This window comes from Lipotes vexillifer, unplaced genomic scaffold, assembly GCF_000442215.2.
Source record: "Lipotes vexillifer unplaced genomic scaffold, Lipotes_vexillifer_v1.1 scaffold162, whole genome shotgun sequence".
Taxonomy (NCBI): domain Eukaryota; kingdom Metazoa; phylum Chordata; class Mammalia; order Artiodactyla; family Lipotidae; genus Lipotes; species Lipotes vexillifer.
In genome coordinates this window covers 32,936-57,610 of record NW_006779114.1, presented here as the reverse complement: position 1 = coordinate 57,610, position 24,675 = coordinate 32,936, and the positions used below count along the sequence as shown (strand labels likewise).

The 24,675-nt window shown below is 37.5% G+C and overlaps 1 protein-coding gene and 1 pseudogene across 1 annotated transcript in view; both read left to right on the top strand.

The window, feature by feature from the left end:
• Nucleotides 1-24,675, top strand: part of CUNH11orf65 (chromosome unknown C11orf65 homolog) — a gene marked incomplete at its 3' end in the record, with an annotated part of 85,766 nt that overhangs the window by 28,460 nt on the left and 32,631 nt on the right. The window contains exon 2 of the mRNA XM_007452472.1: nt 3,346-3,435. Coding sequence (XP_007452534.1) covers nt 3,355-3,435 — 81 coding nt within the window. The remainder of the gene's footprint in view (nt 1-3,345; nt 3,436-24,675) is intronic.
• LOC103073490 (60S ribosomal protein L7-like 1 pseudogene) lies at nt 5,233-5,976 on the top strand (annotated as a pseudogene).

The window sequence follows — 24,675 nt, the reverse complement described above, 5'->3', positions numbered from 1 at the left end:
TCTAACACCATACACAAAAATAAACTCCAAATGAATTAAAGACCTAAGTGTAAGACAGGACAATATAAAACTCTTAGAGGAAAACATAGGCAGAACACTCTCTGAATAAATTGCAGCAATATCTTTTTCCATCCATCTTCCAGAGTAATGGAAATAAAAACAATAATAAACAAATGGGACCTAATTAAACTCAAAAGCTTTTTCACAGCGAAGGAAACCATAAACAAGACGAAAAGACAACCTGCAGAATGGGAGAAAATATTTGCAAACAACGTGACCTACAACAGGTTAGTCTCCAAAATTTACAAACAGCTCATGCAGCTTAATATAAAAACAAACAACCCAATCAAAAAATGAGCAGAAGACCTAAATAGACATTTCTCCAAAGAAGACATACAGATGGCCAGGAGGCACATGAAAAGACATTCAGCATTGATCATTTAAACAAATGCAAATCAAAACTGCAATGAGAAATCACCCCACACCAGTCAGAATTGCTAGCATCAAAAAACCCAGAAACAATAAATGCTGAAGAGCGCTGGAGAGAGGGAGCCCTGCTGGTGGGAATGTAAATTGGTATAGCCACTGTGGAGAACAGTATGGAGGTTCCATAAAAAACTAAAAATGGAGTTGTCATATGATCCTGCAATCCATCTCCTGGGCATATATCTGGAGAAAAACATGGTCCAAAAGGATACATGCACCCCAGTGTTCATTGCAGCACTGTTTATAATAGCCAAGACATGGAAGCAACCTAAATGTCCATCAACAGATGAATGGATAAAGAAGATGTGACACATGTATACAATGGAATATTACTCAGCCATTAAAAAGAATGAAATAATGCCATTTGCAGCAACATGGATGAACCTAGAGATTGTCATAATGAATGAAGTAGAGCAGACAAAGACAAATATCATATGATATCGCTTATATGTGGAATCTAAAAAAAAATGATACAAATGAACTTATTTACAAAACAGAAACAGACTCTCAGAGTTAGAGAAGGAACTTTTGGTTACCAGAGGGGGGTGGTGGGAGGGATAGTTAGGGAGTTTGGGATTGATTGATTGTTAAAATGGATAACCGGGCTTCCCTGGTGGTGCAGTAGTTAAGAATCTGCCTGCCAATGTGGATTGGGGACATGGGTTTGAGCCCTGGTCCAGGAAGATCCCACATGCCGCAGAGCAACTAAGTCCATGCACCACAACTACTGAGCCTATGCTCTAGAGCCCGCAAGCCACAACTACTGAAGCCCTCACGCCTAGAGCCCATGCTCCGCAACAAGAGAAGCCACTGCAACATGAAGCCCGTGCACCGCAATGAAGAGTAGCCCCCACTTGCCACAACTAGAGAAAGCCTGTGCACAGTAACAAAGACCCAACTCAGCCAAATAAATTTTAAAAAAATAAATGGATAACCAACTGGGACCTACTGTACAGCACAGGGAACTCTGCTCAATATTATGTAACTACCTAAATGGGAGAAGAATTTGAGAAAGAATAGATACATGTATACGTATAACTGAATCACTTTGCTGTACACCTGGAACTAACACAACATTGTTAATAAACTATACTCCAATATAAAATAAAAAGTTAAAATAAAATTTATATGGAACCACAAAACTCCCTGAATTCCCAAAGCAATCCTGAGAAAAAAGAAGAAAGCTGGAGGCATAACACTTCCAGACTTCAGATAATACTATATAGTAATCAAAACAGCATGGTATTGGCACAAAAACAGACATATGGACAAATGGAACAGAATAGAGAGTCCAGAAATAAACCCACACACCTACAGTCAATTAATTTACAACAAAGGAGGCAAGAATATACATGAAGAAAAGATAGTCTCTTCAGCAGGTGGTTTTGGGAAAAATGGACAGCCACATATAAAACAATGACATTAGAACATTCCTTCACACCATATACAAAAACTCAAAATGGTTTAAAGACCTAACTGTAAAACCAGAAACCATAAAACTCCTAGAAGAGAAGATTTGCAGAACACACTTAGATAAAATCATAGCAATATTTTCTTGGATCATTCTCCTAAGGCAAAAGAAATAAAAGCAAAAAACACCCCAACTGGGACCTACTTAAACTTAAAAGCTTTCACACAACAAAAGAAACCATCAACAAAACAGAAAGGCAACCTACAGAATGGGAGAAAATATTTGCAAATGGTATGAAGAATAGGGGTAATAATCATAATATGTAATCAGCACATACAGCTCAATATCAAAAAAAAAAATCCAATTTAAAAATGGGCAGAAGACCTGAATAGACATTTTTCCAAAGAAGACATACAGGTGGCTAACTAGCACATGAAAAGATGTTCAGCATTGCTAGTCATTAGAGAAATACAAATCAAAACTATGAGATATTACCTCACATCTGTCAGAATAACTATCATCAAAAAGTCTACAAGTAACAAACATCGACAAGGATATGGAGAAAAGGGAACCCTCATACACTGTTGGTGGGAGTGTAAATTGGTGCAGCAAATGTGGAAAACAGTATGGAGCTTCCTCAAAAAACTAAAAATAGAACTATTATATGATCCAGCAATTCCACTGCTGGGTATATATCCAAAGAAAATGAAAACACAAATCAGAAAGATATATTAACCCCAATGTTTATAGTAGCATTATTTACAGTTGCCAAGATACTGAAGCAATCTAAGTATCCATCAACAGATGAATGGATAAAGAAGATGTGGTATGTATATATACAATGGAATATTACTCAGCTGTAAAAAAGAATGAAATTCTGCCATTTGCAACAATGTGAATGGACCTAGAGAGTATTATGCTTAGTGAAAAAGTCAGACAAAGACAAATACTCTATGTTATCATAGAGTATCTAAAAGCTAAAACAAATGAATGTATATAATAAAACAGAAACAGTCCTACAGATATAGAGAACAAGCTAGTGGTTACCAGTGGAGAGTGGGAAAAGGAGAGGGACAAGATAGGAATAAGGGATTAAGAGATACAAACTACTATGAATAAAATAGATAAGCAACAAGGATATTGTACAGCACAGGGAAATATAGTCATTGTTTTGTAATAACATCAAATGGAGTATAATCTTTAAAAATAATGAAAATTACATAATATTGTAAATCAACTATACTTCAATAAAAAAGAAACAAATTGGAACATTAGGCTATCAATATAGGTGTCAATTTTAATTTTTATTATAGTTATTTTGATATCAAATATCATTTTCATTATTTCCTTTATACTTTCTATTTGATTTTCATTGAGTTCTAGTGACAATTTCATAATGGAGTATATAAAGTAATTTAAAATATACTCCTTTGCTTATTCTCTTTTAGGACTTTTGCATGGCTTGGAAACAGGAATCAGAATTTACAAAGAGAGATAGAGCTGCCAGAGTCATTCAGAAGGCCTGGAAAAGTTTCCTTGTGAGTTTATTTCAGTTTTTTGCAGCTTTATTGAGATGTAATTGATACATCATATAGTTCACCTGTTTAAAGTATACAATTCAGGGACTTCCTTGGTGGTCCAGTGGTTAAGACTTCACCTTGCAATGCAGGGGGTGCGGGTTTGATCCCTGGCTGGGGAACTAAGATCCCACATGCCTTGTGGCCAAAAAACCAAAACATGGAACAGAAGCAATACTGTAACAAATTCAATAAAGACTTTAACAAATAATAAAGTATACAATTCAATAGCTTTTAGTACATTAAAGGGTTGTATACCACTCTTTTCTTTATAAGTAGACATATTTTAAGTTTCAAAAAGTTAACTTTAATTAATTATCTTATTAACCTCACTAATATTTATTGAGTTTCTGATCTGGGCCAGGCACTTTGATAATGGCTACTATGAGCAAAAGTATCACTAATTGGCTTATTTGGCTTTCACCTCTAAAAATTTTATATCTTGACTCTGGAATCGGGTTTGTGAGCAAGTGTTAGGGATACATTCACTCATTTAATATTTATTCAGTACCTACTCTTGAGGACGTAAGGTATGTCTGGATTAATGTAGTAGTTTCTCACCATGCTCTGATCTGGGTAGAATTAGTCTCCTTATCCAATAAGGAATATTCCAATTTGATTTACTGGGTTAGGTGAGAGCCAAGAGGTGAAATGACTTCTCTCTTTTCTCTAGGATAGCATCAACACTCTGTGTGTGAAGTGGTATGGCTCTCTTTCTATCACACAAAAATACCTTTATATCAGTTAATGATGTCTTGAAAAATAATTTCCATTATTTACCTATGCTGGGGCACAACTATTGATTTCCAACACTAAAAAAAGAGAATTTCCTTTAAAATCTACTACTCCTTTTTTTGTTTCTTTTTTTTTTTTTTTTTGTGGTACGCGGGCCTCTCACTGTTGTGGCCTCTCCCGTTGCGGAGCACAGGCTCCGGATGCACAGGCTCAGCGGCCATGGCTCACGGGCCCAGCCGCTCCGCGGCATGTGGGATCCTCCCAGACTGGGGCACGAACCCGCGTCCCCTGCATCGGCAGGTGGACTCTCAACCACTGCGCCACCAGGGAAGCCCCTTTTTTTGTTTCTAATAGCATACTTGTCATCTAGGCTTAAGCTTTTCTGTCATTTTTAATTCTTCTCCCCCACATTCAAATCCAATCAGCCTTTGAACACCTGTTATGTTCCTGACACTGTGCTAGGCATTTTACAATACATCCTTGTGTTTAAGGAGCTTCAGTAGAGAAGCCATGTACATAAACAAACGTGTGTGTGTGTATTTTAACAAGATGGTAGACTGAGCACACATTTTCACTTTCTATCCCTCTAGAACCCAACTGAAGTGATGATGTATAGAAAGTTAACCCATAACAGAGAGAAGGGAGTTCATGAGCAAATAGGAAATTTTATCTCATACCAAAAATAAATGATAGTATCCTGTTGGACATATCTGTGTAGAAGACTTGCCTATACATACCTTAAAGGGGCACTAGTGAGATAGCTCATTTGTCATTGGAACCCTAGAAAGGATGTCAATTAGGATTTAGCAGTTTAAAAAGGCTAAAAGGAGAATGACTATAGACAATAGGGTTAATTGAAGGTCTGTACATGGAACAGCTGTGCCAGTTGTCTCCACTGTCACTTCAAGACCCAAAGCTATAGGCAGGTGGATATTTATCATTAGTCAAAAATCTACTGGTAGATGGATACTTACCATTGTGCATAAGAGAAACAAACCCAGAGTAGCCCACAGCTTTGGAAAGATGGCAGAGGTAGAGCCAAGAAAAAAGATCCCTTTGGTTCCAGAAAATCTCCTGAAAAAGAAGAAGGCTTATCAGGTCCTCAAAGCCACCCAGGCAAAGCAGGCACTTTTGCAAAGGAAGGAGCAGAGGAAAGGAGAAAAACTCAAGTTTAAGCAACTAGAATGGTTCCTACATGAGTCCTGGCGGCAACTACGTGACAGGGTGTGACTCAGACAATGAGAAGTGAAACCTCGTGGCTTGGAAGTGCCAGATAAACACTCCTTGGCCTTTGTTGTACACATCCAAATGATTAATGGGGTGAGTTTACTGGTGCAGAGGACCACTGCAAGACTTGGCCTGAATAAGATTTTCAGTGGTGTCTTTATGAAAGTAACCCCTTAAACCATTAAAACACTTCATATAGTGGAACCTTATGTGACCTGGGGATTTGCAAATCTGAAGTTTGTTCAGGAGCTCATCTTTAAATGTGGACAAGCCAAGGTCAAGAATAAAATCGTCACACTGACAGACAACACAGTGATTGAGGAGCACCTGGGGAAATTTGGTGTCATTTGCTTGGAAGACCTCATTCATGGAGTTGCCTTCCCAGGGAAGGATTTTCAGGTGATCTCAGGGTTCTTGTGCCCTTTGCAACTCTCAGTAGCCTATTGTGCTACCAAGAATAGAGGGGGCTTCCTCAAGGAAGTGGGCTCACCTGGCTATCAAGGTGAATGCATCAATCAACTCATCTGGCAGCTGAATTAAACCCAGAATATCTGAAAGCACAGTGCATTGGAAACATGTGTTTTTGTTTTATGGAATTGTTACCCATTATCTTCAAGGAAGATTATTTTCTGCTTTATCTTCAGAAACTGGAAGTAAAAGGTCAGGAAAAAGATGATGATGTTCACAGCAGGCACTTTTCATCCCACCTCAGTTCCAAGGAAAATTTCCTGTATGTTTTCTGTGATGACCACTATCCACCACTGAAACCTGCAAAGATTCACTCCATGGATAAAGGAGTCCTGTTTTATCACATCTTCTATCCTGGGGTTTAATGTTGGTGAATGAATACCCAAGCATGAATACAAGACAGCAGTGAACCAAGCTCAGGGCCTTGTTTTGGAAAGAACTTGAAATACAATTGGAAAGAAGCACACAAAAACAATGCTCTCTGCTGTCAGTCCATGTTCTAACTTCAGTGACAGCTTGGCAAGCTCTCAGATGTGGCTGTCTCTAGGTGTATCTGGTAACTTCTTTATTCTTGCCTGCAATTGGCTTAGTTCTTTTCTCTAGCTCAGAATTTTAACCTACTCTTGGATCTATTCGACAGATGGACCCTTTCCCTAGCCAAATGGAGTGTTTCCTGTTAAGAACATGGTGGTAGATTGCTGAGCCCCTGTGCCATTTATGACTCAGGGAAATGCCCACCATTTATTTCTGCTGGGCTTCAAGATGGAATTTTCTGGTTTCCCTGATGATCAGTCCTCTTTTTAAAACCCAAATCAGAAGCTGAAAAAGAATGGATATATGTATATGTATAACTGATCCACTTTGCTGTACACCTGAAACTAACACAACATTGTAAATCAACTATAACACAACATAAATAAAAATTAAAAAAACAAAACAAGGAACTTCCCTGGCAGCCCAGTGGTTAAGACTCTGCCCTTCCAATGCAGGGGGTGCAGGTTCAATCCCTGGTCAGAGAACTAAGATCTCATATGCTGTGCAGTAGCACAGCATCCCCCACCCCACCCCACCCCCACCCCCAAAAAAGAAAAGAAACAAACCCTGAAGGATTATCTCTTTAAAAAATTTACATGAACCATCTGGGAAAGCTAGTTCTAGCATGGATTTGGTACTCCACAGTAAAACCCTCTTAATTTTAGTATTTGAGAGATGGCTTACTTAATTGCTGGCTACCTGACCATACTTCCTCTAAGAAAGTCTGTTCACTAACTTATTCCACCCACTTCACAAAGCTCCAAGGCAATCTTCCCATTCATGAGTGTGAACAGTGGAAAACCAGAGACTTACAGAAAAGCACAGGATACTTACACTAGCTCCCTAGAAAAACTGACACAGACCTTCATTTGTCACTACTAATGGACAATCACCTGACATTTAAGGAAAACCAATGACGTAGAAACAGAAAGAAAAGAAAAAGAAATAACAGAATCTGAAGGAATCAATTTAGCTTAGATCAGTATGTTGAATGGCTCTAGGAAGGTTGTATCTGGAGACTAAATAGTACTCCATGCAATAGAAGATATGACTGAGAAGTTGGATTTAAAAAGACGTTAGAGGGCTTCCCTGGTGGCACAGTGGTTGAGTCCACCTGCCGATGCAGGGGACACGGGTTCGCGCCCCAGTCCGGGAAGATCCCACATACCGTGGAGCGGCTGGGCCCATGAGCCATGGCCGCTGAGCCTGCATGTCCGGAGCCTGTGCTCTGCAACGGGAAAGGCCACAACAGTGAGAGGCCTGCGTTCCTCAAAAAAAAAAAAAAACTAGCAGATTTTCAAGACCCTTGTAAATTGTCAGGCAGCACACCAAACTGTAAGGACCCTCAAACTTTGCAGAGAAGTGGTAGATGTTTTTTGAAAATTTTTGTTGAAGTGTGGTTGATTTACGATGTTGTTTTGGTTTTGGGTGTATAGCAAAGTTTTTCAGTTATATAAACATATCCTTTTCCATTATAGTTTATTACAAGATATTTAGTATAGTTCCCTATGCTATACAGTAGGTCCTTGTTGGTTATCTATTTTATCTAGAGTAGTGTGTGTATCAGTTAATCCCAAACTCTTAATTTATCCCTCCCCCCACTTCCCCTTTGGTAATCATAAGTTTGTTTTCTATGTCTTTGAGTCTGTTTTTGTTTGATAACTACATTCATTTGTATCTTTTTTTTTTAGATTCCACAAAAAAATTAATAGATAAAATAAAAAGAGTTTAGAAACTCTGAAAAACAACTAACCATGAAAGTCATGGTTCAAATATAAGGCAAATTAATATATTTCTAACCTCTATGTAAAAAGAATACATTTGATTTTTTTTAACATCTTTATTGGAGTATAATTGCTTTACAATGTTGTTAGTTTCTGCTGTATAGCAAAGTGATTCAGCTATACGTATACATATATCCCCATATCCCCTCCCTCTTGCATATCCCTCCCACCCTCCCTATCCCACCCCCCCATCCCACCCCTCTAGGTGGTCACAAAGCACGGAGCTGATCTCCCTGTGCTATGTGGCTACTTCCCACTATCTATTTTACATTTGGTAGTATATATATGTCAATGCCACTCTCTCACTTCGTCCCAGCTTACCCTTCCCCCTCCCCATGTCCTCAAGTCCATTCTCTAAGTCTGCATCTTTATTCCTTTCCTGCCCCTAGGTTCATCTGAACCTTTTTTTTTTTAGATTCCATATATATATGTCAGCATACGGTATTTGTTTTTCTCTTTCTGACTTACTTCACTCGGTACATTTGATCTTGATTCTAGATATATTCTACTTCAAGTGGCCCAGAGGGTGACTTCTAAATAAAGATGCATAGTTTTAGCATATTATGTGGCCCTGTAATTGAATAATTTGCGTAGTTGTAGTAATGTGAATGCAGTTTTTTCTGTAATTTAAAATATTTTTATCAAAGTACTTTGTGTACTTCTTTAAAATAATGTAAAAGAACTTACACTAAAAAGCAAGTCTTTACCCCATCTCACTACCTTCCACCTTCATACTCTAAAAGCAACCACTTTTATCTAACTTTTTGTTTTAGATCTTCTAGTCACTAGTTCCATGCTTCTAAATAATACGCTTATTATATTTTACTTATCAACTTTAGAAGTGATCTGTTGACTTTCTGCAAAGATGATTAAGAATTTACCTTACTTATCCTCCAAAACCCTGCTTATCTCCCCCCTCAGTATCATGTCATTGTTTTAATTCTTCTGTTTCTTACCTTGCTGCGTTAAAGACCTTTGTTTCTTGTTCCATCATGCTAATAAAGGATCACTTGACTCCTCATTATATATGATGAGGATATAAATATCCCTATCCTTTTCTTCACATATCTTCCAGTATTCAAATCCCCAAGTTCCATCACCTCTCCCTTGTCAATATTCACTTGGAGGAGTTTTTCAAATATCCTGAATACAAATCCTTTATTACTATATAAAATATCATCTTCCAGGGTACCTCACTTCCCTCTTAAATGTGTTTTTGATAAGTCTTTAATTTTAATAAGATCCAGTTTATCACTTGTTCTTTACGGTTAGTGCTGTGTCCATTTAAGAAGTGTTTATGTAGAAGGTACTGTCATCAAGATGGTGTCAAAAGTCCAGGTCCCCCAGTGTTCCAGGACATTTCCTGGGAGGTGCACTCAGGTCTTGCCTCATGGGGATCACTGGGGGAATCTGCAGGGCTCGACCACTGGGGATTTGATAGAGACAGAGAAAAGAGGGGCAGGGCTGACAGCAACCTGTGCTCAGATCTTGGCAGTTTGCATTACCGCTTACAGCAATACCTGAGCAGAGACCTCAGCCAGGCTCTGCCCATCTGCAGAGCTGAGCCAGTGGCCCCATCTGGCCAGGGAGTTCAGTTGGCAATTCTACCTGGTATGGGTCTCAAACCAACAGGTTTTACTGACTATGGAAACTGTTTTATGGCCCCACTTAGGCAAGGAAGCAAATTCGCAGCCCCACCCAATTTATGAGCATAGTCTTCAGTCCTGCCCAACCAGGAAGCCTAGCCAGTCATGGGGCCCAGAAACAGATCCAAGCCTATGGCCCTGCCTAATTACTGAGTACAAACTGTAGCCAGGGACTTCCCTGGTGGTGCAGTGGTTAAGAATCCACCTGCCAATGCAGGGGACACAGGTTTGAGCCCTGGTCCTGGAAGACCCCACATGCCGTGGAGCAACTAAGCCCGTGTGCCACAACTACTAGCCTGTGCTCTAGAGCCCGTGAGCCACAACTACTGAGCCTGAATGCCACAACTACCGAGACTGCACGCCTAGAGCCGGTGCTCCACAACAAGAGAAGCCTCTGCAAGGAGAAGCCCACGGACCGCAAGGAAGAGCAGCCCCTGCTCACCGCAACTAGGGAAAGCCCGCACGCAGCAACGAAGACCCAACGCAGCCAAAAATAAATAAATAAATTTATTTTTAAAAATACCTTTTAAAAAACTGTAGCTAAAGGGAGCCTAGCCAGTGACTCCACCCAATTGCAGAGCATAGCCTATGGCCCCACCCAGCTAGGGACCCTGGACAGTGACCCCATCCAACCAAGGAGCACAGGCTCTAGACCCCCCACAACTGCATGATATAGCTGGAGGCCCTGCCCAACTAGAGAGCCTGGCCAGTGACCACCTCCAACAGAGGAGCACACCCAGCAGCTTACCCTGTCACAAAGCCCAGCCTACAGCCTTGCCCAACTTTGAGACAAAGCCTATGGCCCTACCTGATCACAGAACACAGCCTGTGGCTGCATCCAACCACAAAGCCTTGCCTGTAGCTTTGCCCGAACATGAAGTCTGGCCAGCAGCACCATCTGGTAAGGGAGCACATCCTGAGGCCTCACCCAACCAGGAGTGATTGCAGAGCCCAGCCTGCAGCCCTGCTTAGTTGCAGAGTCCAGCCAGTGGCACCTTCCTGCCAGGGAACACAGCCTATGACTTCGCCTAACCAGAGGTGATTGCAGAGCCCAGCTAGTAGCCCTGCCTGAAAGAAAGTAAGCCATCATGCCCACCTCAGAACATGGGCAGTGACCTCACCCAAATAGATACCCCAATAGCAAGCCTCCACCTGCCCATAGATGCTACCAGATGACCCATCCATTACCCCAAGCTGAGCTAACTGATGAAGGTCTTTCTCTGCTGAAGGGAACCTCTAGAGTCTGGAAGAAAAGACCACTTCCTCAGATGCACAGATACCAAAGTAAACATGACACCGCCAAAAGAAACTAATAAAGCTCCAATAATTTACTCAAAATATGGGTCTGTGAACTGTCTAACAAAGAATTCAGAATAATCCTCTTGAGGAAGTTCATGGAACTACAAGAACATGTAGACAGACAACTACATGAAATTGGGAAAACAGTACATGAACAAAGTGAGAAGTTCAACAAAGAAATAAAAGCTATCCTCCAAAAAGCCAAAACGACATCCTAGATCTGAATAATAAAAAAACTGAGCTAAAGAATTCCAAGAGCAGACTCGATCAAAAAGACAAGAGATAAGTGCTGGCGAGGATGTGGAAAAAAAGGGAATCTTGTACACTCTTGTTGGGAATGTAAACTGGTACCACCACTATGGAAAGCAACATGGACATTACTCAAAAAATAAAATAAAAAATAGAACTACCATATGATCCAGCAATTTCACTTGTGGATATTTTTCTGAAGGAAATGAAATCACTACCTCAAAGAGACAGCTGCACCCCCATGTTCATTGCAGCATATCTATACTAGCCAAGACATAGAAACAACCTAAGTATCTGTTGACAGATGAATGGATAAAGAAAATGTGATAATGTTTTATATATTATATATTATATTATGTGAAGATGTTATATATAAACATTTAATATTAGTATAGCATATTAATATTATTTATAATGGAATAGTATTCAACCATGAGAAGGAAGGAAATCCTGCCATTTGTAACAACATGAATGGATCTGGAGGGCACTATGCTAAGTGAAATAAGTCAGGCAAAGAAAGATGAATTCTGTATAATGTATGCTCTCATTTATATGTGGAACCAAAAAATCCCTGGACTCTTAGATATAGGGGGTACATTTTTGCTGGAAGGGGCGGTGGGGGTGTAAGAGAGGGATGAGTGGAGATCATCAAAGGGTACAAACTTCCAGTTATAAGATTAATATGTTCTAGGAATGTAATGTACAGCATGGTGACTCTAGTTAACAGTATTGTGTTGAATAATTGAAAGTTGCTAAGAGAGTAGATGTTAAAATTTCTTACCACTCACACAGTAAATGGTAATTATGTGAGGTGAAGGATGTGTTAACTAAATTTTTGTGGTAATCATTTCTCTATATATGTAGATCAAATCATCATGTTGTATACCTTAAATTTACACAATGTTATATGTCAGTTATGTCTCAATAAAGATGCGGGGGAGTTAGAAATATTTGTTTAACCCAAAGTCAGAAGATATTTTCCTTATGTTTCTTCTAGAGGCTTTGTTGTTTAGTTTCACATTGAGATCTGGTATCCATCTCCAACTAATGTTTGTGTATGATAACAGGGACAAAGGTCATTTTTTCCTTATGGATAATCAAATGACCAGGTACCTTTTATTGAAAAATACCATCTTTCCACAATAAATTGCAGTGGTGCCTTTGTAAAGTCATGAAATCATATATGTGAACTGTTTCTATAGTTTCTACTCTGTTGCATTGGACTATTTGTCTATATTTGGGTTAACACCACATTATCTTAATCTGTAGCTTTATAATAAGAGTGGATATATGGTAATAGAGTCCTCTAACTTTGTTCTTCAAGATTATTTTACCTATTTTAGGACTTTTGCATTTCCGTATAAACATTGGAATCGACTTATTTTAATTTCTAAAAATATTTTGTTGGCATTATAATTGGGATTGCATTAAATCAATTGATCACTTTGGGGAGAACTAATATCTTACTATGCTGACGGGTTTTTTTAACATGGCGTATCTCTTCATTTATTTATATCTTCTTTTAATTCCTCTCCATAATGTTTTGTAGTTTATAGTGCAGAAGTCCTATACATCTTTCATTTGAGTTCTAGGTTATTTGGCTTTTTATGCTAAAATAAGTGGTGTTATTTATTAAATTTTATTTTCTAACTGTTCATTTCTAGTTTATATAAATATTTATTTTTATATACTGACTAAATATACATTTATTATTTCTAATTGCTTTTTAATATGTCCTTTCAGATTTTTTTAGATTTTATTGAAGTATAATTGATTTACAGTGTTGTGTTAATTTCTGCTATACAGCAAAATGACTCAGTTATACATATATATATTATTTTTCATATTCTTTTCCATTATGGTTTGTTGCAGGATGTTGAATATAGTTCCCTGTGCTATACAGTGGCACCTTGTTGTTTATCCGTCCTATATATCATAGTTTGTCTCTGCTAATCCCAAATTCCCATTCCTTTCCTCCCCTACCCCACCTCCCCCTTGGCAACCACAAGTCTGTACTCTATATAGGTGAGTCTGTTTCTGTTTTGTAGATATGTTGATTTATACTGAATTTTAGATTCCACATATAAGTGATATCATATGGTATTGGTCTTTCTCTTTCTGACTTATTTTGCTTAGTTTGATAATCTCTAGATCCATCCATGTTGCTGCAAATGGCATGAATTCATTGTTTTTGATAGCTGAGTATATTTCAGATTTTCCACTTAATCATGTCATTTTTGCATGATGACTTTCATTTTTCCTTTGCAAACCTTATACCTGTTATTTCTTGTTCTTGATTTTTTGCACTGACTAGACCCTCCAGCACAATACTCAAAAGAATTATGGGCATTCTTGCCTTTTTCCTGAACACAGAGAGAAGGCATATAATATTCCACTGTAAGCTGTTATCTGTATTTTTTTGTAGAAACTCATTATCTGTTTAAGGAAGTTAACTTAATTCCTCATTTGCTAAGATTTTTATTCTTGTTTTTATGAAAACTCTGGGTATTGAATTTGATCAAATGTTTTTGCTGCTCCTAAATGGTCATACGGTCTCCTTCATTCTCTTTACGTGGTAAATTACATTCATTGATATTCAAATGTCAAACCAACCTTGTATTCCTGGAATAAACTCCACTTCAACCTGATTGTTACCCTTTTGGTATATCCTGGATTTGATTTGCTAAGCATTGGCTTAGGATTTTCTGCATATTTATTTTTAAATTCAATTTTTCCTTGTTGTAATATCCTTGCCAGGTTTTGTATCAGTATTATGCTGGTCTCCTAAAAGGAATTGGGAAGTATTTCTTCTTTTTCATTATCTCTAAGAGTTTGTGTGATTGGTATTATTTTTTCTATAAATGTTTGGAATAACACATTAGCAAAGCAATGTGTGCTAGGAGTTTTCCATATAGAAAGGTTTTTAATTATGAGTTCCATTTCTCTAATAATACAGGACTATTCAGATATGTGCTTCTTCTTGTACCCATTTTGATAAATTAGTTTTTCAAGGAATTTGTCCATTTTGTTTGTTTGTTTTTATTTAGGTATAATTGACATATAACATTATATTAATTGCAAGTGGGCAACATAATCATTCAAAATTTGTATATATTGTGAAATAATCACCACAATAAGTCTAGGTAACATCTGTCACCATACATAGTTACAAAAAATTTTTTTCTTGTGATGAAGACTTTTAAGATTTACTCTCTTAGCAACTCTCAAATATTCAATACAGTACCATTAACTATAATTCACCATGCTTTACATTACACCCCATGACTTAATTATGCTATAACTGGAAGTTTGTACCTTTTGACCCCCTTCACCCATTTCTCCTACCCCCCACCCCCCACCTCTGGTAATAATCATGTTGTTCTTTTTATCTATTAGCTTATTGTTGTTGTTGTTTAAATTCCATGTATAAGTAAGATCATATGGTGTTTGTCTTTCTCTGACTTATTTCACTCAGCATAATGTTCTCAAATTCTATCCATGTAGTTGCAAATGGAAAGATTTTGTTATTTTTTATGGCTGAATAGTATTCTGTTATATATATATATATATATATATGTATATACATATATATGTGTATATACATATATATATATATATATATATATATATGCCACATCTTCTTTATCCATTTATCCATCAATGAGCACTTAGGTTGTTTCCATGCTTGACTATTGAAAATAATGCTGCAATGAACATGGGGGTGCATATATCTTTTTGAATTAGTGTTTTTGTTTTCTTCGGATAAATACCCAGAAATGGAATTGCTAGATCACATGGTAGTTCTACTTTTTATTTTTTGAGGAATCTCCATACCATTTTTCATACTAGCTGAACCAATTTCCATTCATACAAACAATGCAGAAGTGTTCCCTTTTCTCCACATCTTTGCCAGCACTTGTTATTTCTTGTTTTTTTGATAATAACCATTCTAACAGGCTTGAAGCGACATCTTGTTGTGGTTTTGATTTAAATTAAGGAATTTGTCCATTTTGTTTAAATTGTCAAATCTATTTTGGCCAAAATTTGTTTACAATCTCGTTTCATTATCCTTTTAATGTCTATAAGATTTGTAGTGGTATTGTTAATAAGTGTTTTCTCTTCATTTCTCTACATCTGTATTTCTAGGAGTTTATCAATTTTATTAATCTTTTTAAAAAAACTGATCTTTGGCTTTGTTAGTTTTCTCTATTTTAACTCTATTTTCTATTTCATTGATTTCCAATCTTATCTTTATTGTTTTTTCTTTCATTTGGGAGCTTTGATTTGCTGTTCTTTTTCAAAGTTCTTGGGATGGAAAATTAGATCTTAGATTTTCAACCTTTATTCTTTTTATAGTATATGTATTTTGAGCTATTAAAATTCTCCCTTCAGCATTTCTTTAGATTTATCCACACAGGTTTTGATATGTCATATAATTATTACCTCAGCTTGGAATATTTCATAATTTTCAATGTAATTTTGTGTGTGTGTGTGTGTGTGTGTGTGTGTGTGTGTGTGTGGTATGTGGGCCTCTCACTGTTGTGGCCTCTCCCATTGCGGAGCACAGGCTCCGGACACGCAGGCTCAGCTGCCATGGCTCACGGGCCTAGCTGCTCCGCGGCATGTGGGATCTTCCTGGACTGGGGCACAAACCTGTGTCCCCTGCATCAGCAGGAGGACTCTCAACCACTGTGCCACCAGGGAAGCCCCAATGTAATTTTTTGACTCATGGGTTATTTAGAGCCACATTGATTAATGACCAAATATTTAGGAATTTTCTAGTTATCTTTTTATTATTGATTTCTGGTTTAATTCCACTGCAGCCAGACAACATACTTTAAATGGTTTTAATAACTCAAAACTTGCTTGGTACAGAAAAATTCTATTTTGATAAATGTTCCATGTGGTCTTGAGAAAAAAATGTATTCTTCCATCAGTTAGGTCAAGTTAGTTAATTATGTTGTTCAAATATTTCGTAGCTGTCTTAGTCTATTCGGGCTGCCATAACAAACTATTATAGGCTGGGTGGATTATAAACAACAGAAATTTATTTATTATAGGTCTGGAGGCTAGAAAGTCCAAAATCAAGGCACTAGCAAACTTGGTACCTGTTGAGAACCTGCTTCCAGGTTCTTGTTATGTCCTCACATGTTGGAAGGGATGAGTGATCTCTCTGAGCCCTTTTTTTTTTTCTTTTAAATTAGTTTTATTAGTTACCTACTTTATACAAATTAGTGTGTATATGTCAATCCCAATCTCCCAATTTATCCCATCACCACCACCACCCCACCTGCTGTCCCTGCTTTGTGTCCATACATTTGTTCTCTGCATCTGTCTCTCTATTTCTGGCTTGCAAACCAGTTCATCTGTACCATTTTTTCTAGATTCCACATATATGCATTAATATACGATATTTGTTTTTCTCTTTCTGACTTACTTCACTCTATATGACAGTCTCTAGGTCCATCCACATCTCTACAAATGACCCAGTTTCATTCCTTTTTATGACTAATATTCCATTGTATATATTTACCACATCTTCTTTATCCATTCGTCTGACTGAGCCCTTTTTTATAAGGGCACTAATCCCATTCATGAGGGCTTTACCCTTATGACCTAATCATCTCCCAAAGGTCCAGCCTCCTCCTACAATTACCTTGGGGGTTAGAATTTCAATATGAATTTTGGAGAGACAGAAACATTTAGTCTATAGCAGGAGACTTACTAATTTTTTGCCTATTTGTTCTATCAGTGCTTGAGAGAAGTATGTTAAAGTTTTCCATTATGATTGGGGATTCATTTATATTCCTGGTAATTGTGTTAATGTTAGCTTTATATATTTTGAAGTAATGTTGTTAGGTACATATCAGCTCAAGATGGTTACATCTTATTGTGGAGTCAAACCTAATCAATATGAAATATTGTTTCTTATATTTTCCAAAATTTTTGCCTTAAATTCTATTTTATTTTGTATTGATAGAGTTACCCTAGTTTAATTTTGGTTAGTGTTTGCATGGTATATTTTCTTATTCTGTTACTTTCTAACTTTTTGCATCCTTTGTAAATAATACAGAGCTGGATCTAATTTTGGTTAGTCTTAAATAATCATTGTCTTTTAATTAGCATGGTTAGATCATTTATATTTATTATAGTTATGGTATTTGTTTAGTTTAAGCTACCATATTGCTGTTGCTTTTCTACTTATCACCTGTTCTTCATATATTTTTCCTGTTTCCCATTTCTTTGTATTATTTAAGTGATTTTAATATATCATTATTTTCTTCTGTCTTAACTTTTTGGTTATTTTGATTGATTTAAGATGTTCATAAATTATTTGCTACTCTTTCTGTTGAGAGGTTAGGGGCAATCTTCTTCCTTTTATTTAGGCTATTTTAGGCTTGCTTTACCACTAAAACCAATAAAATAGAACATAACATACTGGGACCTCTAAGCTTAGGTAATAAATATGGAGAACAGTATGGAGGTTCCTTAAAAAACTAAAAATAGAACTACCATACAACCCAGCAATCCCACTACTGGGCATATACCCTGAGAAAACCATAATTCAAAAAGAGCCATGTACCACAATGTTCTCTGCAGCTCTATTTACAATAGCCAGGACATGGAAGCAACCTAAGTGTCCATCAACAGATGAATGGATAAAGAAAATGTGGCACATATATACAATGGAATATTACTCAGCCATAAAAAGAAACAAAATTGAGTTATTTGTAGTGATGTGGATGGACCTAGAGTCTGTCATACAGAGTGAACTAAGTCAGAAAGCAGAAAACAAATACCATATGCTTACACATATATATGGAATCTAAAAATATATATACTATGTATATATATATATGCATATATATGTATATATATACATATATATATAAATATATATATATATATGGTTCTGAAGAAACTAGGGGCAGGACAGGAGTAAAGATGCAGATGTAGAGAATGGACTTGAGGACATGGGGAGGGAGAAGGATAAGCTGGGATGAAGTGAGAGATTGTCATGGACTTATATGTACTACCAAATGTAAAATAGATAGCTAGTGAGAAGCAGCCACATAGCACAGAGAGGTCAGCTCAGTGCTTTGTGACAACTTGGGGGTGGGATAGGGAAGGTGGGAGGGAGATGAAAGAGGGAGAAGATATGGGGATATATGTGTATGTATAGCTAATTCACTTTGTTATAAAGCAGAAACTAACACACCATTGTAAAGCAATTATACCCCAGTAAAGATGTTAAAATAATAAAGACAGTGCCCAGCTTAAAAAGGAAAAAAAAAAAAAAGCATTGCAGGTGGCCCAGGTTCAATCCCTGGTCAGGGAACTAAGATCCTGCAAGCCGTGTGGTGTGGCCATAAAAAAGAAGCATTGCAGTGTCCATGTCTGTGTCATGGAATGCTCCTTCTGGATGAAGCCAGCCACAAGGTACAACAACCCTGAAACTGCCATGCCAAGCTAGCCTAATGGAAAGGCTGTCTACAGAGATTGGTGATTGGCCATCCCCAGATTTATCAGCTATTCCATCCCACTTACAAGATACATAATTGAAAAAGCCATTTTCAATATTCCTTCCACAACAGATAAAACGTAAAAAGAAACAAGACAGAAGCTAGAATTGAGGCCCCTGACATATGGCCCCACTTGAGTCATCCCAGCCATTCCCAGCTTTGTAATCCATCTCAGATGAAGCCTTAATTGCTGTGGAAGTGAGGCCAGACATCCCTACTCTGCCCTACCGTAATTTGCAACCCATAATTGTGAGCATAATAAAATGGTGGTTGTTTTATATCACTAAGTTTTGGGGGTAGTTTGCTACACAGCAGTAGATTACCATAACAGTTACATATTATCTCAATGGGATAACTTAGAGTTTACAATATGCATCCTTGACTAATTAATGCCTACATTAAGTTAGTACTTTTACCCTTTCCAGAACAATGCAAGAATCTTAAAACGGGTTAACTCCCTTTATCATCTTTCCCTTTTGTGCTATTTGTTGTCAGATAGTTTTCACTTACATTTTTGTTTTAAATATAAGAGGACATTATTTTTATTGCCTTAAACAATTAGTATTTACTTTTTATTGTGGTAAATATACATAACATAAAATTTACCATAATAACCACTTTTAGGTGTACAGTTTAGTGACATTAATTACATTTACAACGTTGTGTAGCCATTTCCACTATCCACTTCTAGAACTTTTTCATAATCTCAAACAGAACCTCCTGTATCCACTAAACAATAACTCTCCATCCTCCACTGCCCCCTAGGCCATGGTAACCTCTATTTTACTTTCTGTATCCATGAATTTGTCTATTCTAGGTAGTTTGTATATGTACATTTGTCCTTTTGTCTCTGCTATTTCATTTAGTATAATGTTTTCAAGTTTCATCTAATTTACAGCATGCATCAGAATTTCATTCCTTTTAAAGGCTGAATAATATTCCATTGCATTTATATACTATGTTTTTTTTATCCACTCCCTTTTAACAGATCTTGGGTTGTTTACACGTTTTGGCTATTGTGAATAAAGCTGCTATGAAAATTGTTGTATAAGTATCTGTTTGAGTACCTCTTTCAATTCTTTTTGGTTCATACCTAGAAGTGGAAGTACTGGATAATATTGCAATTCTATGTTTAAATTTTTGAGGAATGATCAAAATGTTTTCCATTGTGGCAGCACCATTTTACATTTTCACTAGCAATGCACACAGTTTCCAATTTCTCTACACTCTTGCCAAAACTTATTTTCTATTTTTTTTATGATAGCCATCCTAATGGATGTGAAGTTGTATCTCATTGTGATTTTATTTCCTTAATGACTATTGATGTTGAGCATTTTTTTATGTATTTATTGACCATTCATAAATTTCTCTGGAGAAATGAGTATTTGAGACTTTTGCCCATTTTTTGAATTGGGTTATTTGTTGTTTTTGTTGTTGTGATGTGGGAGTTCTTTACATATTTTGGATATTAACCCCTTATCAGATATCTGCTTTGCAAATATTTCCTTCTATGCTGTGGATTGCCCTTTCAGCCTCTTGACTGTGTCCTCTGCCATGTAAAAGTTTTAAATTTTGATATAGTCCACTCTATCCTTGTTTTTCTTTGGTTGCTGTGCTTGCAGGGTAATGTCCAATAAATCATTGCCAAATTCAATGTCATGAAGCTTTTCTCTTATATTTTCTTCTAAGAGTTTTAGGTTGCAGCTCTCATTTTTAGGTCTTTGATCCACTTTGCATTAATGTCCAATTTCATTATTTTGTATGTGGGTATCCAGTTTTCCCAGCATCATTTGTTGAAGACTGTCCTTTTCCCATTAATAATCTTGGCACCCTTGTCAAAGTCAATTATATATGTAGGAGTATATTTTTGGTCTCTCTATTCATTCCATTGGTCTTATGTCTGTCCTAATGCCAGTGCCAAACTGTTTTGTAGCAAGTATTGATATCAGGATGTGTCTGGCTATTTGGGGGCCCTTGAGATTCCACATGAATTTTAGAATGTACTTTTATATGTCTTTTAAAAGTGACATTGGAATTTTGATAGGGATTGCATTGAATCTGTAGATTACTTTGGGTAATATTTTCATCTTACCAATATTAAGTCTTCCAACCCATGAACACAGTATGTCTTTCCATTTATTTATGTCTCCTTTAATTTCAGTATTCATTTTTTATTTATTTATTTATTTTTATTGAGGTATAGTTGTTTTACAATGTTGTATTAGTTTCCACCGTACAGTGAAATGAAGTAGAGTTCCCTGTGCTATATAGCAGTTTCTTATTAGTTATCTGTTTTATACATATTAGTGTATATATGTCAGTCCCAATCTCCCAATTCATCCCACCTCACCCCCCTCTTTCCCCCCTCGGTGTCCATACGTTCAGTATTCATTTTTTTTTTTTTTTTCTTGCGTTATGCGGGCCTCTCACTGTCGTGGCCTCTCCCATTTGCGGAGCACAGGCTCCGGACGCGCAGGCTCAGCGGCCATGGCTCACGGGCCCAGCCGCTCCGCGGCACGCGGGATCCTCCCGAAACGGGGCACGAACCCGCGTCTCCTGCATCGGCAGGCGGACTCTCAAGCACTGCGCCACCAGGGAAGCCCTCAGTATTCGTTTTTATTTCTCCAGATATTTACACCTTCCAGGGACCTTCATTCCTCACTACAGTTCTGTGTTTCCCTATGGTATTACTTTCCTGCAACATAAGGAATTCCCTACAGTAGTTGTTGTAGGGCAGATCTCCTGTGAAAAATTCTTTCAGCTTTTGTTTGTCTGAAAACATCTTTATTTCACTTTTGTTTTTGAAGAATATTATCAACATGATAGAAATCTAAGTTGTCACGTTCTGGGTTTTTTTCCCCCCTTAGCACCTTAAATATGACATTCCATTCTATTCTGGATTCCATGGTTTCTGTTAAAAAATAAGTCAAGGACCAATTTTACTCTTTCAACCCTGAAAATAATGTGTCTTTTATTGTCTGGATGCTTTTAAATTGCCTCTATGTTTTGTTTTTAGCAGTTTAAATTCGATGTGCCTATGTGTCATTTTCATTTTTTGTCCTGCTTGAATAAGTTGACAATAGAATAATCCAGCAGAGTCCACGCCTTGTTACCCTAGCATACTTACTTCTTCTAACCATATTTAACTTCCAAATAATGTCAATATTAAAATTATGCTTCCACCTAACATGATACAACTATCCCTCATATAGATTAAAACAAACTAACCCTCTTCCCCAAAGTAATTTTATTTATCTTTCAATCATTTTTATTTCTCTCCCTGCTGAGCCATACTCCACCTATGATATCTTGTCATATAAATACTAGATACAAGGTTAAGCACTTATATTTATTTCCTACTGCTGCTATAACAACTGCCAAAACCTTAGTAGCTTTAAACAACAAAAAATTATTATCATACAATTCTGGAGGCCAAAATCTGAAATGGATCTCACTGGGCTAAAATTAAGATGTCAGCAATGCTGCATTCTTTCTGGAGGCTCTAGGGAAGAATTTGTTTTCATGCTTTTTCCAGCCTTTAGTGGCTGCCCACATTCCTTGGCTCATGGTCTCCTTCCATTTTCAAAGCCAACAATGACCTACCAAGTATGTCTCACATCACATCACTCTGGTGCTGACTCTTCTGTCCCCTCTTTGACTTATATGGACTCTTTTATTTCCAAATTATAAGGTCCTCTCATTTTTTTTGGTGTGGTGGTTCACTGGCATGAGGAACTCAAAATGGCCAGGTGACAGTATCAGCTTCCATTTTAATGGAACTGTTGATGTGTACCTTGGTGGAAGCCTTCCTTCTGTGGGTTCTAAGGCCTTTATATCCACAGAACCCAAAGGTACAAGGAAAGGAAGCAAAATTTTCACTAGTGGATTATTAGAGATAATATTGAGAGGGAGCCACTTTCATTTCCACCCTTTAATTTTCAAACTCATAAATGCTGGCTGGCATAGATTCAGATCATATTCTATAACATGAAGGACATCACTGTAGCCTGAAAAGTGTTGTCAGTGGAACTCTAACTGTAACTGAGTCTCCAAAATGCCATTCCACCAGGCCAAGTGCTTTAGGGTGATGGGGAACAAGGTAATGTCAGTGAATTTCATGAGCATAGGCCCATTGATGTGCTGCATTTGCTCTGAAGCAAGTTCCCTGATCAGAAGCAATGCTATGCAGAATATAATGACAAGTGAATAAAACATTTTGAAGGTACACAGATAGTGGTTTTTGTAGAAGTATTGTGTACCCAGGAATGTAAATTATCAATTCCAATGAGAATCAAGTGTTACCCCTTCCATAATGGAAGTGTTCCAACTAATCAATGTGCCACAAGAAGCTGGCTAATTCCCTCAGGGAATGATGCCATATCAGGGGCTCAGTGTTGGTCTCTGCTTTGGCACAGTGGGCACTCAGCAGTAGTTGTAGCCAGATATAGTGCATAAAAATCCATGTTGCTGAGCCCGAATAACCTCCACTCCTCCATTCCTGTTGCCATGGCCACTTTGTTCATGAGCCCATTGGGCAAGGAGAGCAGTGGCTAAGGAAATAGACTGACTGACTCCAAAGAATGGGTCATCTTGCCTACTTGATTATTAATATTCTTCTCTGCTGAGATTGCTCTTTGATGAGAATTGACATGGGACACAAATGTCTTCACACTTGGTGCCCATTTGGAGGGGTCTGACCTCTTCCGCAACAGCTTTCTAACCATGTTCTTTCCAAATCCCTGACCATCCAGCAAAGCCATCAGTTATTGCCCATCTGTAGATCTGTACCTCTGGCCATCTTTTCTTCCAGGCATAATATACAACAGGTATGCTGCTTGAAGCTCTGTCCCCTGTAAGTATTTCTCTTCAGAGCTACCCCTGAGTGAGGCTGTATATTATATACGGAACTTCCTATGGGTCACACTTTGCACTTGACCTCCTGAGGCCTGCTAGGTCCTGAGTTTGACCAGTAGAATTCAAACTAAGTGATGCTGTGTGACTTCCAAGACAAGGCCTTGAGAAGTCTTGCAATTTCTACTCTGTCTCTCTCTGTCTCATTCTCTCTCCCTCTCTCCATCTCTCTCTCTCTCTCTCTCTCGTACTTTGAAATGTACGTGCTGTGAAGAAACTCTAAACTGAAAGTCTATATGGAGAGAGAAGCCCAGCCATCACAGAGGTTCCAACAATCCAAGCTGAAGACCCAGTATATGTGTGTGAGACCATATTAAATCACCCATCTCCAGCTGATCTGGCAACTGACTACAGCCAAACACATGAGTCCAAGCAAGAATAGAAGTTCCCCGTCAACCCACAGAAAGCAGTTGTTGCTTTAAGTCACTAAATTTGAGGGTGGTTTGATACAATAATCTACAAATTTAGAAGATACTATTCAGATTTTAAACCATCATAAATTTTTCTTGATACTCAATTTGGGGTTTTACTTAAGAAATTACATCTTCCTTTCAGAAAGAATATTATTTGTGTTGAGGTGAGCTGCACCATCTTCCACAGGCAATTGCAATGGGACTTCAAATTGTTATATTAGTATTATGGATTACTTCAACTTGTATTTATTTGATTTGATTTAATAAAAGCAAACTGAGAGGTCAGGGAATGTTTACCAAGAGTTATTAAGGTTTTTGGGAGGGATAAGATAGGAGAGGGTTACCAAAGATAGCTTTCCAAGATAGAAGAATTGCTTGCAGTTGTTTGACTAAATTTGCACTAACAATAAAA